This window comes from Salvelinus alpinus, chromosome 5 (genome assembly GCF_045679555.1).
Source record: "Salvelinus alpinus chromosome 5, SLU_Salpinus.1, whole genome shotgun sequence".
Classification (NCBI taxonomy): Eukaryota; Metazoa; Chordata; class Actinopteri; order Salmoniformes; family Salmonidae; genus Salvelinus; species Salvelinus alpinus.
The window spans coordinates 11253055-11272462 of record NC_092090.1 but is presented as its reverse complement, the minus strand read 5'-3'; the positions used below and the strand labels follow the sequence as shown (position 1 = coordinate 11272462).

Genomic DNA, 19408 nt, shown 5'->3' with positions numbered 1-19408 from the left:
GAGACACCATGATCAGAACATAGTGAAACAGCTTCTATAAGAGAGACAGGAGAAACACCATGATCAGAACATAGTGAAACAGCTTCTATAAGAGAGACAGGAGAAACACCATGATCAGAACATAGTGAAACAGCTTCTATAAGAGAGACAGGAGAGACACCATGATCAGAACATAGTGAAACAGCTTCTATAAGACAGACAGGAGAAACACCATGATCAGAACATAGTGAAACAGCTTCTATAAGACAGACAGGAGAGACACCATGATCAGAACATAGTGAAACAGCTTCTATAAGACAGACAGGAGAAACACCATGATCAGAACATAGTGAAACAGCTTCTATAAGAGAGACAGGAGAGACACCATGATCAGAACATAGTGAAACAGCTTCTATAAGACAGACAGGAGAGACACCATGATCAGAACATAGTGAAACAGCTTCTATAAGACAGACAGGAGAGACACCATGATCAGAACATAGTGAAACAGCTTCTATAAGACAGACAGGAGAGACACCATGATCAGAACATAGTGAAACAGCTTCTATAAGACAGACAGGAGAGACACCATGATCAGAACATAGTGAAACAGCTTCTATAAGACAGACAGGAGAAACACCATGATCAGAACATAGTGAAACAGCTTCTATAAGACAGACAGGAGAGACACCATGATCAGAACATAGTGAAACAGCTTCTATAAGACAGACAGGAGAAACACCATGATCAGAACATAGTGAAACAGCTTCTATAAGACAGACAGGAGAAACACCATGATCAGAACATAGTGAAACAGCTTCTATAAGACAGACAGGAGAAACACCATGATCAGAACATAGTGAAACAGCTTCTATAAGACAGACAGGAGAAACACCACTGTGATAAAGACACAGCATTTCAGATGATGTTCGGACCCCAACCCTGGTAAAATGTCCAATGTAAGAAGTACAACCTTGATCAATTTAATACAAATAAAAGTATCTAGCTATCCTAAGATACATGTACTCACTGTGAGTCTGGATAAGAGAGTCTTCTAAATGATTCAAATGTCATGTAAATGTAGAGGGAAGCACGATATCTCAGTAGAGTTGGAGTCAATTCCATTTCAATTCAGTAACTGAAATTAAATGGAATTGTCCCCAACCCTGGTTCTTTTAGGAGTCAGATCCTCAGGCCCCTTAGTCATAAAGTGTCTCAGAGTAGGAGTACTGATCTAGGATGCAGTTTAGCCTTTTAGATCATAATAAATAAGGTTTCGTGAACAGGGGGGAACCTGATCCTAGATCATCACTCTGAGAGGCATTATGAATCCGGGCCCAGGAGACTGTTCAGGAGTCAGTCCTTACCCGGTGTAGGTAGTTGACTCGTCCGACAGCTCCTATCTTCCCGGTGTAGTTGATCAATCCCACGTTGCCCTCAGTTGAAGCATAAAACTCCCTCACGTAGATGTTCCCAAAGCGGTTCAGGAATTCCCTCCATATCTCTGCTCTCACACCGTTACCAATGGCCAGTCTGACTTTGTGCTCTCTGTCGTTGTCTCTCTGGAACGTTGGGAGAAAACACAAACATTCATCTTTTCAATGTTTTTATATGTTGTATGTCAGTCATGTTATTGTGCAGCCAAAGACAAATGTACACATTGGGTGAACAATAAAGATTTTCTAATTCAAATTTTCATTTGAACAGTCATATAGTGTATTACCAATAGAGACGGGAGTCTGTACAGTCATATAGTATATTACCAATAGAGACAGGAGTCTGTAACAGTCATAGAGACAGGAGTCTGTACAGACCTCAAAAAGATCCTGTTGGTTTGAGTTCCAGGTAGTAAAACCGACATTTTAAAAACAACTCAAACCGAAGTCATGTAACCTCAGTATGACCTTGCCATCACAAATTGTTTTCAGAATGAAAATCAAAACCTTAAAGTACCAATATCTTTGCCTGGCTACCCAAACGCCTTGCATTGGCCAAATGCTATGCCACGCCCACGGACGTTAGTTTCTTCTCTGCAATGAGTCTGGATCTGAGTTCCTCCCTGTCAATTTCTAGAATGCAAACACATTCTAAACTTTGTGATTGGTCCCAGAAAACAATGGGTTGGGCCAGAGCCAGAACACAAGTGGTTAACTTCTTAATGCTAGGGGGCAGTATTTTGACGTCCGGATGAAAAGCGTGCCCAAAGTAAACTGCCTGCTACTCAGGTCCAGAAGCTAGGATATACATATAATTAGTAGATTTGGATAGAAAACACTCTGAAGTTTCTAAAACTGTTAGAATAATGTCTGTGAGTATAACAGAACTGATTTGGCAGGTAACGCCCGACCACAATCCATCCAGGGAAATTGTTTTTTGAGGTCATTGTGTTTTCCAATTGTTTTCTATGGGAAGCCCTATTTATGAGGAACCTGGTTGCAGTTCCTATGGCTTCCACTAGATGTCAACAGTCTTTAGAAATTGTTCGATGTTTTTCTTTTGAGAAATGAAGAAGTATGGCTGTTCTTTGTAAGTGTCACTCCAGGTGGACTCTACTTTTTCGGTGCGCGTGAACTGGAACGCGCTTCACGTTCTTTTTATCCGGTATTGGAAACAGTTTATTCCGTCTTAAATTTGATCGATTATTTACATTTTAGGATACCTGAGGTTGGATTAGGAACGTTGTTCGAAATGTTTGGACCAAGTTTACAGGTAACTTATTAGATACTTTGTAGTCATGTTCGAACCGGTGTATTTCTGAATCAAACGCGCCAAATAAATTGACATTTTGAGGATATAAAGAAGGAATTTATCGAACAAAACGACCATTCATTGTGTCACTGAGACATTTGGGATTGCAAAAAGAAGAAGATCTTCAAAGGAAAGGCATTTATTATATGGCTATTTCGGACTTTTGTGTCGCACCAGCCTGGTTGAAAAATTATTTTCATGTGTTTGAATATTGATATTCCTGTAGTTTGAATTTGGCGAGCTGCCATTTCACTGGAAGTTGTCAAATCGATCCCGCTAAAGGGATTGGCGCGTGCCTGTTTTCTGTGTCTGTTTTCCTTGCCTGACGCTGTTTGCCTCTCCGCTACAGTTCTGCCCGCTCTGACTCTGGTCCCTGTCTCCAGTTCCACGTCTCGTCATCCTGCTACTCTGTTCTGGATTCCCCACTCTACTACTCCCTTGGATTCCCCTCCGGACCTGCTTACCGTGTCCCAACCTCTCGCTCCAGCCTCAGCCTCCAGACCTGCTTACCCTGTCCCAACTTCTCGCTCCAGCCTCATCCTCCAGACCTGCTTACCCTGTCCCAACCTCTCGCTCCTGCCTCAGCCTCCAGACCTGCTTACCCTGTCCCAACCCCTCTCGCTCCAGCCTCATCCTCCAGACCTGCTTACCCTGTCTCAACCCCTCTCGCTCCAGCCTCATCCTCCAGACCTGCTTACCCTGTCCCAACCACTCTCGCTCCTGCCTCAGCCTCCAGACCTGCTTACCCTGTCTCAACCCCTCTCGCTCCTGCCTCAGCCTCCAGACCTGCTTACCCTGTCTCAACCCCTCTCGCTCCAGCCTCAGCCTTCTCACCTGGTTGCCTGCAACCCGCCCGAGCTCCCCCTGACCTGCACTCCATCTTCCCCCTGTGTTTCTATAAATACCTTGGTTACTTCATCCTTGGGTTCCCCTATTCCACTCCGCGTAACAATATCTTTCCTTTTCTATACCTTCTACAGTATATGTAGGTAGAGTACATTCAGTTCCAAAAGCCATTTGGGAAAAACTGAAAAGAAAACTAACATTGTAAGCTAACATTATATTAGGTTCTATAACATTCTAACCTAACATTCTATAACATTCTAACCTAACGTTCTATAACATTCTAACCTAACGTTCTATAACATTCTAACCTAACATTCTATAACATTCTAAGCTAACATTCTATAACATTCTAAGCTAACATTCTAACCTAAACTTCTATAACATTCTAACCTAACGTTCTATAACATTCTAACCTAACATTCTATAACATTCTAACCTAACATTATTTTGAACTATCCCAATAAAAGGTTTGAAAATATGACCCGCCATACGTGATTACATTCCCCTTCCCTGACCCAGAGATATGGTTTCCTAGCCTAAGCCCCAGCCTCAGCCCCCAGCCCCAGCCTACCACTGACTGTCAATTACACATGGTTGAGTTCCTAAGTAAAGGCCACTAGCTATTCTGAGAGGACCACCAGATCAGAACCACGAGGGTGTGTCCTAAATGGTAACCTATTCCCTTTATACTCTAGTCCACTAGTTTCACCAGGGCAACAGTATAGAGGGAATAGCTTGCCATTTGATATGTAGCTGTAGACCATTAGGCTGTGGGAGGGTCACATGGTGTGTCTGTACGTGGAGAGGGGTTCACTTTCAATGGTGGGAACACAGAATGTTTACATTGCTTTCCAGGCCACGCCTTTGAGGGCCCTGAAATATGACGGCCATAAAAAGTAAGGGTATGTGGATGACGTGCAAACCCATATTTCATTTCTGAATTGGTTACAATTAGTTTAGGGTTAAGGTTAGGGGTTGGGCTCGTTGGGGGGGGGTCTACGGGATGCTAGTCAGAAAAGTCTTATAGAAGTCTCTCCACATGCATTCTGGGGAAAGGCTCCTTCTGGGAGATTTGGTGTTGAGAAGAAGACAGAACTGTCTGCATGTAGCCTAGTCCAGAAGTGTCTGTATGTAGCCTAGTCCAGAACTGTCTGCATGTAGCCTAGTCTAGAACTGCCTGCATGTAGCCTAGTCCAGAAGTGTCTGTATGTAGCCTAGTCCAGAACTGCCTGCATGTAGCCTAGTCCAGAACTGTCTGCATGTAGCCTAGTCCAGAACTGCCTGCATGTAGCCTAGTCCAGAACTGTCTGCATGTAGCCTAGTCCAGAACTGTCTGCATGTAGCCTAGTCCAGAACTGTCTGCATGTAGCCTAGTCCAGAACTGCCTGCATGTAGCCTAGTCCAGAACTGTCTGCATGTAGCCTAGTCCAGAACTGTCTGCATGTAGCCTAGTCCAGAACTGTCTGCATGTAGCCTAGTCCAGAACTGCCTGCATGTAGCCTAGTCCAGAACTGTCTGCATGTAGCCTAGTCCAGAACTGTCTGCATGTAGCCTAGTCCAGAAAATAAAAGGTGATAGCATCTTCCATAAAATGGCATCTCCCAACTGCCTGCATATTTCTACCCCCCAAAAAGAGGTAGATGAGAAACGTCTACTACCATAATATCCAGATTGAAATGACATTTTGAACTCGATCAATTGTCTGGATTCAATCCAACTGAATTGAAAATATCACTTTAGAACATTCCGGGTCAGTGACATTGATAACAGTAAGGTGACACTGGGAATCTTAATGATTCTATTTCTGACGCTACAGCTGTGGCCGGGTTGTAAAACAACCTCACCGGAGAGATTAGGAAGTGGCTGAGAGGGGCTCGGTCTGATTGGACACACAGAGGGAGCAGTTCGCGCCACAAAGCCTGGGCATAAACCACACCTGGCTTCAAGTAGTATTTGGAATATTTTTAATAGTTTAGATGTGCTTGATTGAAACATGCCTGATGCAATGGAACCAATGGAATCAATGGAACCAAGTCCAACAAGTCCAAACCCCGCCCATCAACCTGTCCAGGAAGGCTCAGTCAGAAAACACGGACTCAAAAGTATTTGAACATTTCAAATAGTATTTGAACATGCAGAAAAAGCTCTCTGTGACACCCTGCCTCTGGTGTAACCTAACACACCTGTCTGAATACTGGGAAGAAGATCACTTGACTTGAACAATCTGGACTCCACTATTCTGTTAACGCTAGTCTGTAACGCCAGTCTGTGACACTAGTCTATGACACCATTCTGTAAAACTAGTCTGTAACACTAATCTGTAACTGTAGTCTGTGACACTAGTCTGTGACACTAGTCTGTAACGCCAGTCTGTGACACTAGTCTGTGACACTAGTCTGTGACACTAGTCTGTAACTGTAGTCTGTGACACTAGTCTGTGACACTAGTCTGTGACACTAGTCTGTAACTGTAGTCTGTAACTGTAGTCTGTAACACTAGTCTGTAACACTAGTCTGTAACTGTAGTCTGTAACTGTAGTCTGTAACTGTAGTCTGTAACTGTAGTCTGTAACTGTAGTCTGTAACTGTAGTCTGTAACTGTAGTCTGTAACTGTAGTCTGTAACACTAGTCTGTAACACTAGTCTGTAACACTAGTCTGTAACACTAGTCTGTAACACTAGTCTGTAACACTAGTCTGTAACACTAGTCTGTAACACTAGTCTGTAACACTAGTCTGTAACACTAGTCTAACATGTGGTTTCACCATAGCTCAGTGGGTTAGAGCATGGAAGATGCCAGAAACACCAGAGATGTGGGGTTTGATTCCAGCATGACCCCCGCATGGAAAACACCAGAGATGTGGGAATTGATTGCAGCATGGCCTCGGCATGGGTTCCTCATGGCCCCCGCATGATCCCTGCATGCTGCCAAGTGGCCTACTATCATGTTGTTACTATTAGTGTGTACTCTACAGCCCCGGGTCAAAAATATAATGTCAAATACTTTCAAATCCTTGTCTGAAACATGGCTGAAAACATGCCTGGTCAGTCATATACCCTATACCAGAGAGAATATGTAAGCCTTTTCCGAGCCAGAACGGGTCCATACCTCCTGCTTATGTGGCATGAGGCAGCTTGATGTACAAATAAACCCACTGGACAGGATGCTACGAACCATAGCAGCTACGATGTGATTACTATGTCATAAACCCCCTGGACAGGATGCTACAAACCATAGCAACTACTATGTCATTACTATGTCATAAACCCCCTGGACAGGACGCTACGAACCATAGCAACTACTATGTCATTACTATGTCATAAACCCCCTGGACAGGATGCTACGAACCATAGCAACTACTATGTCATTACTATGTCATAAACCCCCTGGACAGGATTCTAGAACCATAGCAACTACTATGTCATAAACCCCCTGGACAGGATGTTAGGTACCATAGCAACTACTATGTCATTACTATGTCATAAACCCCCTGGACAGGATTCTAGAACCATAGCAACTACTATGTCATTACTATGTCATAAACCCCCTGGACAGGATGCTACGAACCATAGCAACTACTATGTCATTACTATGTCATAAACCCCCTGGACAGGATGCTACGAACCATAGCAACTACTATGTCATTACTATGTCATAAACCCACTGGACAGGACGCTACGAACCATAGCAACTACTATGTCATTACTATGTCATAAACCCCCTGGACAGGACACTACGAACTATAGCAACTACTATGTCATTACTATGTCATAAACCCCCTGGACAGGATGCTACGAACCATAGCAACTACTATGTCATTACTATGTCATAAACCCCCTGGACAGGATTCTAGAACCATAGCAACAACTATGTCATAAACCCCCTGGACAGGATGTTAGGGACCATAGCAACTACTATGTCATTACTATGTCATAAACCCCCTGGACAGGATTCTAGAACCATAGCAACTACTATGTCATAAACCCCCTGGACAGGATTCTAGAACCATAGCAACTACTATGTCATTACTATGTCATAAACCCCCTGGACAGGATGCTACGAACCATAGCAACTACTATGTCATTACTATGTCATAAACCCCCTGGACAGGATGCTACGAACCATAGCAACTACTATGTCATTACTATGTCATAAACCCACTGGACAGGACGCTACGAACCATAGCAACTACTATGTCATTACTATGTCATAAACCCCCTGGACAGGACGCTACGAACCATAGCAACTACTATGTCATTACTATGTCATAAACCCCCTGGACAGGACACTACGAACTATAGCAACTACTATGTCATTACTATGTCATAAACCCCCTGGACAGGATGCTACGAACCATAGCAACTACTATGTCATTACTATGTCATAAACCCCCTGGACAGGATTCTAGAACCATAGCAACAACTATGTCATAAACCCCCTGGACAGGATGCTACGAACCATAGCAACTACTATGTCATTACTATGTCATAAACCCCCTGGACAGGACGCTACGAACCATAGCAACTACTATGTCATTACTATGTCATAAACCCCCTGGACAGGATGCTACGAACCATAGCAACTACTATGTCATTACTATGTCATAAACCCCCTGGACAGGATGCTACGAACCATAGCAACTACTATGTCATTACTATGTCGTAAACCCCCTGGACAGGATGCTACGAACCATAGCAACTACTATGTAATAACAATGAATGGGAAAATGAAGATCACCTTGTATAAAGCTTGCAGCTGAGGTTGCTTACCTTGGGTGTGTTACAGAGGTAGCGTAACACCTCTCCTATGTACTGAACCACGGTAACGTTGTACTTCCTGCATTCATCCCAGAACTGAGAGGCCGAGAACTTCCTCCTCAGAATGATGGTTGAGCCTGGGACGGACAGATAGAAGAGATGAGAGAGGAACAATGAAAATATCAGTTTTAAGAACATGCAGGTGATATCGCTTCATATCAACCAATGGCACAGCTGAAATGCTGACAACACTGTTATGGTAAGTCAGCAGTGTGCATCATCATCATCATCATCATCCACCCTAACACCCAGGCACAGGTATTAGTTCAGGAATGAGCAAGACAGTGCTCTTATAAATGACCTTGTAATGGCCGAGAGAGCAGAAAAGTTGCCACATATGCTGTGAACCTGTTGTATTCAAGTACTAAATGTCCCTTAAATATGCACCCGTCAGAGGAACTAGTGCCTTTTTTTTGTGGACAAAAGAAAGTACTAAGCTGGTACTGCATGTGCATCATAATCAGCTTGGAGTTTTTCCTAACCACATGACTTGACCGGGACATTTCAAATAAAATGTTATTGGTCGCATGCACATCTTCAGCAGATGTTATAGTGAAATGCTTGTAGTGAAATGCTTGTGTTCCCGAGCTCCAACAGTGCAGTAACTTCTAACAATACACAACAATACAAACACATCTAAAAAGTAAAAGAATGGAATTAAGAAATATATCAATATTAGGACAAGCAATGTCGCAGTCCCGAGTATATATACAGTAAGTTTGGACACACCTACTCATTCAAGGGTTTTTCTTTATTTTTACAATTTTCTACATTGTAGAATAATAGTGAAGACATCAAAACTATGAAATAACACATATTTAATCATGTACAAAACAAAAAAAAGTGTTAAAACAAATCTATAGCCACCCTTTGCCTTGATGACAGTTTGCACACGCTTGGCATTCTCTCAACCAGCTTCATGAGGTAGTCACCTGGAATGCATTTCAATTAACAGGTGTGCCTTGTTAAACGTTAATTTGTGGAATTTCTTTCCTTCTTAATGCATTTGAGCCAATCAGTTGTGTTGTGGGGTGTGGTATACAGAAGACAGTCCTATTTGGTAAAAGGCCAAGTCCATAGCAAGAACGGCTCAAATAAGCAACGAGAAACGACACTCCATCATCACTTTAAGACATGAAGGTCAGTCAATGAGGAACATTTCTAGAACTTTGAAAGTTTCTTCAAGTGCAGTCGCAAAAACTATCAAGCGCTATGATGAAACTCTCATGAGGACCGCCACAGGAAAGGAAGACCCAGAGTTACCTCTGCTGCAGAGGGTGAGTTCATTTGAGTTACCAGCCTCAGAAATTGCATCCCAAATAAATGATTCACAGAGTTCAAGTAACAGACACATCTCAACATTAACTTTTCAGAAGAGACTGTGTGAATCAAGTATTCATTGTCAAATTGCTGCAAAGAAACCACTACTAAAGGACACCAATAAGAAGAAGAGACTTGCTTGGGCCAAGAAACACGAGCAATGGACATTAGACCGGTGGATATCTGTCCTTTGGTCTGATGAGTCCAAATTTGACATTTTTGGTTCCAACCGCTGTGTCTCTGCGAGATGTAGAGTAGGTGAACGGATGATCTCTGCACGTGTGGTTTCCACAGTGAAGCATGGAGGAGGAGGTGTGATGGTGTGGGTGTGCTTTGCTGGTGACACTGTCAGTGATTTATTTAGAATTCAAGGCACACTTAACCAGCATGGCTACCACAGCATTCTGCAGCGATACGCCACCACATCTGGTTTGCGCTTAGTGGGAGTATAATTTGTTTTTCAACAGGACAAGGACCCAACCCACCTCCAGGCTGTGTAAGGGCTATTTGACCAAGAAGGAGAGTGATGCAGTACTGCATCAGATTACCTGGCCTCCACAATCACCTGACCTCAAACCAATTGAGATGGTTTGGGATGAGTTGAACTGCAGTGAAGGAAAAGCATGCAACAAGTGCTCAGTATATGTGGGAACTCCTTCAAGACTGTTGGAAAAGCATTCCAGGTGAAGCTGGTTAAGAGAATGCCAAGAGTGTGCAAAGCTGTCATCAAAGCAAAGGGTGGCTACTTCGAAGAATCTGAAATATATCATATATTTTAGAATATGTACTATTGCTGAAGAAAAGTACATGTACAGCAATAGTTGAATAGGATGGCCTTGACTAGAATACAGTATAAGGGAAAGGAAAGGGAAAGGGGGATACCTAGTCAGTTGTACAATGGAATGCATTCAACAGATATATACATATGAAGTGGGTAAAACAGTATGTAAACATTAAAGTGCCCAGTGTTCCATTATTAAAGTGCCCAGTGTTCCATTATTAAGGTGCCCAGTGTTCCATTACTAAAGTGCCCAGTGTTCCATTACTAAAGTGCCCAGTGATCCATTACTAAAGTTCCCAGTGTTCCATTACTAAAGTTCCCAGTGTTCCATTACTAAAGTTCCCAGTGTTCCATTACTAAAGTGCCCCGTGTTCCATTACTAAAGTGCCCAGTGTTCCATGACTGTGTACATAGGGCAGCAGCCTCTAAGGTGCGTGGTAGAGTAACCGGATGATAGCCAGCTAGTGACAGTGACTAAAGTTCAGGGTAGGGTGTTGGGTACGAGCCAGATAATGGTGACTATTTAAAAGTCTGATGGTCTTGAGATAGAAGCTGTTTTTCAGTCTCTCGGTCTCAGCTTTGATGCTCCTGTACTGACCTGGCCTTCTGGATGGTAGTGAAGTGAACCGGCCGTGGCTCTGGGGGACAAGACAAATTTCTTCAGCCTCCTGAGGTTGGAGAGGTGTTGTTGCGCCTTCTTCACCACACTGTCTGTGTTGGTGGACAATTTCAGACTGTCGGTGATGTGTAAAACTTGAAGCTTTTCACCGTCTCCCGTCGATGTAGATGAAGGCGTGCTCCCTCTGCGGTCTCATTTGACATTTTAGTCGTTTAGCATCAAACATTATTTCCCAGAACAATTACAATAAACCCCTGGGCAACCTCCAGGCCCCATTTATACATTAGACCATAACTAGAGCCTTGTTTAGAAACTGTCCTGGTCAGATTACGTGGTGAGGGAAAACTCTGGGCCCTAATTATAGTCTCTAACTAGAGCCTTGTTTAGAATCTGTCCTGGTCAGATTACGTGGTGAGGGAAAACTCTGGGCCCTAAACATAGTCTCTAACTAGAGCCAGGAGCTTTTCCTGGTCGTGTTAAGTGGTGAAGGGGGAAATCTGGGCTGGCTTTAAACCAACCCTGACATTCCAGAACCATAGTTCTCTCAGACAAGGTAAAAGAGGCTGTTTTGGTTTCGCTAGAGGATTAAATATCCCTTCAATGAGTACCTGTTAGAATATTTTATCAAGGTTTAAGATAAATGATTAAATAATTATACCCAGAAACTTAACCATTAGGATTATTTGTTAGGTAGCATGTAGGGGGGTAGAAAGGAATGTCTGTGTGTGTGCCTAAAGAAAACTAAATGGATCATTAACCTATGGTTGAACCACTAAGCTATAACTCTGTGGAGATAAGAGAGAATAGCTCAAGGCCTCTGGGTTTTCTGTATCTGGGGGGGGGGGGGGGTCTGGAACTCTCAGCTAAGTGGTAATAAACTGAGGAGAGATTTCAGGAGATAATGCAGATATGTTGTGTAAGGTATGTGCTTGAGTGTGTTGGAATGAACTTTTGATCAGCTTTGTCCTCGTCGGAGGGGGAGGGACTCTATGACGCTGTTTGTAATATATAATGTGAGGTACATGGTTTTTAAAGGAGAGATCTCTCGAGAATAAACACTATTGATTAATTTGGACACGGGTCTATGTCTATTTTATGCAAATAAGGATCTTACAAATTCTTAGAAACGGACAGAATGTTTGCTTTGTATAATTCAATTGGTTAATGAACATATAGGAAATAAATTCCTTCATCAGCACATCTGCTATGCGGTCAAACAGAGGAGTGAAATTAACTATAGCTCACTTGGAGAACTAGGGAAAACGGTCTCACTAAGAGAGTTGGCATCTCAGATGGCACCCTATTCCCTACATAGTGCATGGGTCTTGGTCAAAAGTAGTGCACTATAAAGGGAAAAGGGTACCAGTTGGGACGGAGGAGAAAAGGAAGAAGGGACGGGCTAACCCATTTGCTGTTTAGTTCTTTCTGCCCAGTGGCTTTGGCTGTGTTCAGACTACCGGGTTTACGTTCACAAAGACCTCTTTCATTTGATTTCCCATTGGGGGGGAGGGAGGGGAGTAAATGGCTAAGTAAAGGCTTCAACTAGAAAGGCCAAGCCACATTATTACCCCCTACCCACCTACTACCTCAATATTACCCCCTTACCCACCTACTACCTCAATATTAACCCCTTACCCTCCTACTACCTCAATATTAACCCCTTACCCACCTACTACCTCAATATTACCCCCGACCCACCTACTACCTCAATATTACCCCCTACTACCTCAATATTACCCCCTACTACCTCAATATTACCCCCGGCCAACCTACTACCTCAATATTCCCCCCTACTACCTCAATATTCCCCCCTACTACCTCAATATTCCCCCCTACCCACCTACTACCTCAATATAACCCCTACCCACCTACTACCTCAATATAACCCCTACCCACCTACTACCTCAATATTAACCCCTATCCACCTACTACCTCAATATTACCCTCTACCCATCTACCACCTCAATATTACCCTCTACCCATCTACCACCTCAATATTACCCTCTACCCATCTACTACCTCAATATTAACCCCTACCCACCTACTACCTCAATATTACCCCCTTACCCACCTACTACCTCAATATTAACTCCTACCCACCTACTACCTCAATATTACCCCCCTACCCACCTACTACCTCAATATTAACCCCTACCCACCTACTACCTCAATATTAACTCCTACCCACCTACTACCTCAATATTAACCCCCTACCCACCTACTACCTCAATATTACCTCCTACCCACCTACTACCTCAATATTAACCCCTACCCACCTACTACCTCAATATTAACCCCTACCCACCTACTACCTCAATATTAACTCCTACCCACCTACTACCTCATACAATGCAATATCACATGTGTATCAAGGATGGTCCACCACCCAGCCAACTTGACACAACTGTGGGAAGCATTGGAGTCAACATGCTTTCGACACCTTGTAGAGTTCATGCCCCGACGAATTGAGTCTGTTCTTAGGGCAAAAGGGGGGGTGCAACTCAATATTAGGAAGGTGTTCTTAATGTTTTGTGCACTCAGTGTCAACTCACCTGTCTCGACAGATCTTATATAAACTCACCTGTCATGATGGATCCCTATAAACTCACCTGTCTCTATGGATCCCTATAAACTCACCTGTCTCTATGGATCCCTATAAACTCACCTGTCTCGATGGATCCTATATAAACTCACCTGTCTCGATGGATCCTATATAAACTCACCTGTCTCGATGGATCCTATATAAACTCACCTGTCTCTATGGATCCCTATAAACTCACCAGTCTCTATGGATCCCTATAAACTCACCAGTCTCTATGGATCCTATATAAACTCTCCAGTCTCTATGGATCCTATATAAACTCTCCAGTCTCTATGGATCCTATATAAACTCTCCAGTCTCTATGGATCCTATATAAACTCTCCAGTCTCTATGGATCCCTATAAACTCACCTGTCTCTATGGATCCTATATAAACTCACCTGTCTCTATGGATCCTATATAAACTCACCTGTCTCTATGGATCCTATATAAACTCACCTGTCTCTATGGATCCTATATAAACTCACCTGTCTCTATGGATCCTATATAAACTCACCTGTCTCTATGGGTCCTATATAAACTCACCTGTCTCTATGGATCCCTATAAAACTCACCTGTCTCTATGGATCCTTATAAAACTCACCTGTCTCTGTGGATCCTATATAAACTCACCTGTCTCTGTGGATCCTATATAAACTCACCTGTCTCTGTGGATCCTATATAAACTCACCTGTCTCTGTGGATCCTATATAAACTCACCTGTCTCTGTGGATCCTATATAAACTCACCTGTCTCTGTGGATCCTATATAAACTCACCTGTCTCTGTGGATCCTATATAAACTCACCTGTCTCTATGGATCCTATATAAACTCACCTGTCTCTATGGATCCTATATAAACTCACCTGTCTCTATGGATCCTATATAAACTCACCTGTCTCTATGGATCCTATATAAACTCACCTGTCTCTATGGATCCTATATAAACTCACCTGTCTCTATGGATCCTATATAAACTCACCTGTCTCTATGGATCCTATATAAACTCACCTGTCTCTATGGATCCTATATAAACTCACCTGTCTCTATGGATCCTATATAAACTCACCTGTCTCTATGGATCCTATATAAACTCACCTGTCTCTATGGATCCTATATAAACTCACCTGTCTCTATGGATCCTATATAAACTCACCTGTCTCTATGGATCCTATATAAACTCACCTGTCTCTATGGATCCTATATAAACTCACCTGTCTCTATGGATCCTATATAAACTCACCTGTCTCTATGGATCCTATATAAACTCACCTGTCTCTATGGATCCTATATAAACTCACCTGTCTCTATGGATCCTATATAAACTCACCTGTCTCTATGGATCCTATATAAACTCACCTGTCTCTATGGATCCTATATAAACTCACCTGTCTCTATGGATCCTATATAAACTCACCTGTCTCTATGGATCCTATATAAACTCACCTGTCTCTATGGATCCTATATAAACTCACCTGTCTCTATGGATCCTATATAAACTCACCTGTCTCTATGGATCCTATATAAACTCACCTGTCTCGATGGATCCTATAAAAACTCACCTGTCTCTATAGATCCTATATAAACTCACCTGTCTCTATGGATCCTATATAAACTCACCTGTCTCTATGGATCCTATATAAACTCACCGGTCTCTATGGATCCTATATAAACTCACCGGTCATGATGGATCCTATATAAACTCACCTGTCATGATGGATCCTATATAAACTCACCTGTCTCTATGGATCCTATATAAACTCACCTGTCTCTATGGATCCTATATAAACTCACCTGTCTCTATGGATCCTATATAAACTCACCTGTCTCTATGGATCCTATATAAACTCACCTGTCTCTATGGATCCTATATAAACTCACCTGTCTCTATGGATCCTATATAAACTCACCTGTCTCGATGGATCCTATAAACTCACCTGTCTCGATGGATCCTATATAAACTCACCTGTCTCTATGGATCCTATATAAACTCACCTGTCTCTATGGATCCTATATAAACTCACCTGTCTCTATGGATCCTATATAAACTCACCTGTCTCTATGGATCCTATATAAACTCACCTGTCTCTATGGATCCTATATAAACTCACCTGTCTCTATGGATCCTATATAAACTCACCTGTCATGATGGATCCTATATAAACTCACCTGTCATGATGGATCCTATATAAACTCACCTGTCTCTATGGATCCTATATAAACTCACCTGTCTCTATGGATCCTATATAAACTCACCTGTCTCTATGGATCCTATATAAACTCACCTGTCTCTATGGATCCTATATAAACTCACCTGTCTCGATGGATCCTATGAAGCCGATGACGAAGCCGGCGGTGTGGTAGAGGGGCAAGTTGAGGTAGATGACATCACCTGGTGTGACACCGGTGGAGTCCAGCACGGCCAGGGCTACCAGCAGCCGGTTCTGATTAATCACTGCTGCTTTAGGCAGACCTACAGAAGTAACAGACAGAGAGAGATGAGTTCAGAAGTAGAATGGGCCCTGGCAGAAGACAGGGGGGGGGTTCATATACAGTGGCTGCTTCAGGCAGAAGACAGGGGGGGGTTCATATACAGTGGCTGCTTCAGGCAGAAGACAGGGGGGGTTCATATACAGTGGCTGCTTCAGGCAGAAGACAGGGGGGGTTCATATACAGTGGCTGCTTCAGGCAGAAGACAGGGGGGGTTCATATACAGTGGCTGCTTCAGGCAGAAGACAGGGGGGGTTCATATACAGTGGCTGCTTCAGGCAGAAGACAGGGGGGGGTTCATATACAGTGGCTGCTTCAGGCAGAAGACAGGGGGGTGTTCATATACAGTGGCTGCTTCAGGCAGAAGACAGGGGGGGGTTCATATACAGTGGCTGCTTCAGGCAGAAGACAGGGGGGGGTTCATATACAGTGGCTGCTTCAGGCAGAAGACAGGGGGGGGTTCATATACAGTGGCTGCTTCAGGCAGAAGACAGGGGGGGGTTCATATACAGTGGCTGCTTCAGGCAGAAGACAGGGGGGGGTTCATATACAGTGGCTGCTTCAGGCAGAAGACAGGGGGGGTTCATATACAGTGGCTGCTTCAGGCAGAAGACAGGGGGGGTTCATATACAGTGGCTGCTTCAGGCAGAAGACAGGGGGGGTTCATATACAGTGGCTGCTTCAGGCAGAAGACAGGGGGGGGTTCATATACAGTGGCTGCTTCAGGCAGAAGACAGGGGGGGTTCATATACAGTGGCTGCTTCAGGCAGAAGACAGGGGGGGGTTCATATACAGTGGTTGCTTCAGGCAGAAGACAGGGGGTGTTCATATACAGTGGCTGCTTCAGGCAGAAGACAGGGGGGGGTTCATATACAGTGGCTGCTTCAGGCAGAAGACAGGGGGGGGTTCATATACAGTGGCTGCTTCAGGCAGAAGAGGGGGGGGTTCATATACAGTGGCTGCTTCAGGCAGAAGACAGGGGGGGTTCATATACAGTGGCTGCTTCAGGCAGAAGACAGGGGGGGGTTCATATACAGTGGCTGCTTCAGGCAGAAGAGGGGGGGGTTCATATACAGTGGCTGCTTCAGGCAGAAGACAGGGGGGGGTCATATACAGTGGCTGCTTCAGGCAGAAGACAGGGGGGGTTCATATACAGTGGCTGCTTCAGGCAGAAGACAGGGGGGGTTCATATACAGTGGCTGCTTCAGGCAGAAGACAGGGGGGGTTCATATACAGTGGCTGCTTCAGGCAGAAGACAGGGGGGGGTTCATATACAGTGGCTGCTTCAGGCAGAAGACAGGGGGGGTTCATATACAGTGGCTGCTTCAGGCAGAAGACAGGGGGTGTTCTATACAGTGGCTGCTTCAGGCAGAAGACAGGGGGGGTTCATATACAGTGGCTGCTTCAGGCAGAAGACAGGGGGGGTTCATATACAGTGGCTGCTTCAGGCAGAAGACAGGGGGGGTTCATATACAGTGGCTGCTTCAGGCAGAAGACAGGGGGGGGTTCATATACAGTGGCTGCTTCAGGCAGAAGACAGGGGGGGTTCATATACAGTGGCTGCTTCAGGCAGAAGACAGGGGGGGTTCATATACAGTGGTTGCTTCAGGCAGAAGACAGGGGGGGGTTCATATACAGTGGCTGCTTCAGGCAGAAGACAGGGGGGTTCATATACAGTGGCTGCTTCAGGCAGAAGACAGGGGGGGTTCATATACAGTGGCTGCTTCAGGCAGAAGACAGGGGGGGTTCATATACAGTGGTTGCTTCAGGCAGAAGACAGGGGGGGTTCATATACAGTGGCTACTTCTGTACCCCTCCCTCCCCCTACGTCCTCCCCCTCACCTGTACCCCTCCCTCTCACCTCTACCACTCCCTCTCCCTTCCCCTACGTCCTCCCCCTCACCTGTGGTCCCAGAGGTGTAGATGTAGACAGCGGGGCTTTTGAAGGTGATGTCTGAGCGGAGGGCCTGAGGGAGAGGTGTGTCCGATGCTTCCTCCACCTGGTCAGAGAACCCCTCCACGCCAGGTGTGTCACACTGCTTAACCATCAGGTAGACACACACACCCTGCTCCCTCAGGGATGGCAGCACCTCCTCCACCGCTTCCTGAAGCTCTGAGAGAACAACTCAATATTTCAGCAAAACTGGACTGCAGAGAATAAAATAAAGCTTTTGCCCCAACGTGATTGAATGATCATTTGATTATGATTATCATTTGTGTTCCAATAGGCTATGACACACGTTTGTCTTTTTCATTCCATCAGTCTGGATGTGCATGTCACTGATAAACTAATAATAACACCTAATGTCATAATGTAGTAATCTCAACCAGACACTTCCGTCTATGAGGAATTAGCCTCGGGATGAGTTTCTCTGCCTACTGAACCAGTGGTACTGGTCACTTACCTTCGGCTGCTATGAGCAGCTTGGCGCTGCAACAGTTGAAGCAGTGCAGCAGAGATCTAGATCTGATGTTATGGTTGAGAAGCGCTACGGGACATCCCAGTTTGGCCAGGGCCAGCCAGGTGAAGATGAAGGCAGGTTCGTTTCCCATAAAAAGAGCCACGGTATCCCCCGGTCGCAGCTTCGAGTGCCTCTGTAAAGCATTGGCTATTTTGTTGCTTCTTCTGTCCGTGTCCAGATACGAATAGGTTTTATTTTCAAACACGATGAACGGTCTGTCGGCATGCGCGACCGACTGCTCCAAAAATCGGTCCACAACCAAAAATAACGGTTTTCTTCTCCTCCGTAAAACAAGCTTCAGCAAAGTACGAACCAAGTTCGCGAGGTAGAATGCATCTTTCCAGAAGTAAGGGAAGAACGTTTTAAGAACTAGCGGTGTGATGGCCAAACTGGCAAAAAGGATAGAAACCAAGTACATTGTTGAGCACAACGTCGAGCTCCTATGCTTCTGGGTGAATTGGAGATTCACAGCGTACGGTATTGCCTTTGCTGGCGAGTTTTTTTTTCAAATGTGGAATGCCTCAACTCGACTAAACATGTTGTTTTTTTCAAGTGAGGGCGTGGCATTGAGTATTTAATAGTGCAGGAGGCCCACGTGTTTCATTCTTTCTTCTGAAATCCGATATTAAACACCCTCTTACAGCTCAAAATACACTGACCGCCTTGAATCGGTCTTATGTAGCAACATTTTACATTGGATAAAAGCAGAGACAGAGCTACAACATTGTATATCATACACTGCATTCGATGAGCAATGGCAAAGTTAT

At 44.2% G+C, this 19408-nt stretch overlaps 1 protein-coding gene across 1 annotated transcript in view; it reads right to left on the bottom strand.

Moving 5' to 3' along the window:
* LOC139575539 (long-chain fatty acid transport protein 2) overlaps positions 1-19187 on the bottom strand; it is a 34500-nt gene extending 15313 nt beyond the window's left edge. The window contains exons 1-5 of the mRNA XM_071400571.1: positions 18585-19187; positions 18083-18292; positions 16004-16162; positions 8343-8467; positions 1347-1541 (exon numbers count right to left, since the gene is read on the bottom strand). Of these exons, the coding sequence (XP_071256672.1) occupies positions 1347-1541; positions 8343-8467; positions 16004-16162; positions 18083-18292; positions 18585-19059 (1164 nt within the window). The 5' untranslated portion in view covers positions 19060-19187. The remainder of the gene's footprint in view (positions 1-1346; positions 1542-8342; positions 8468-16003; positions 16163-18082; positions 18293-18584) is intronic.
* Between the last annotated feature and the right edge of the window lie 221 nt (positions 19188-19408).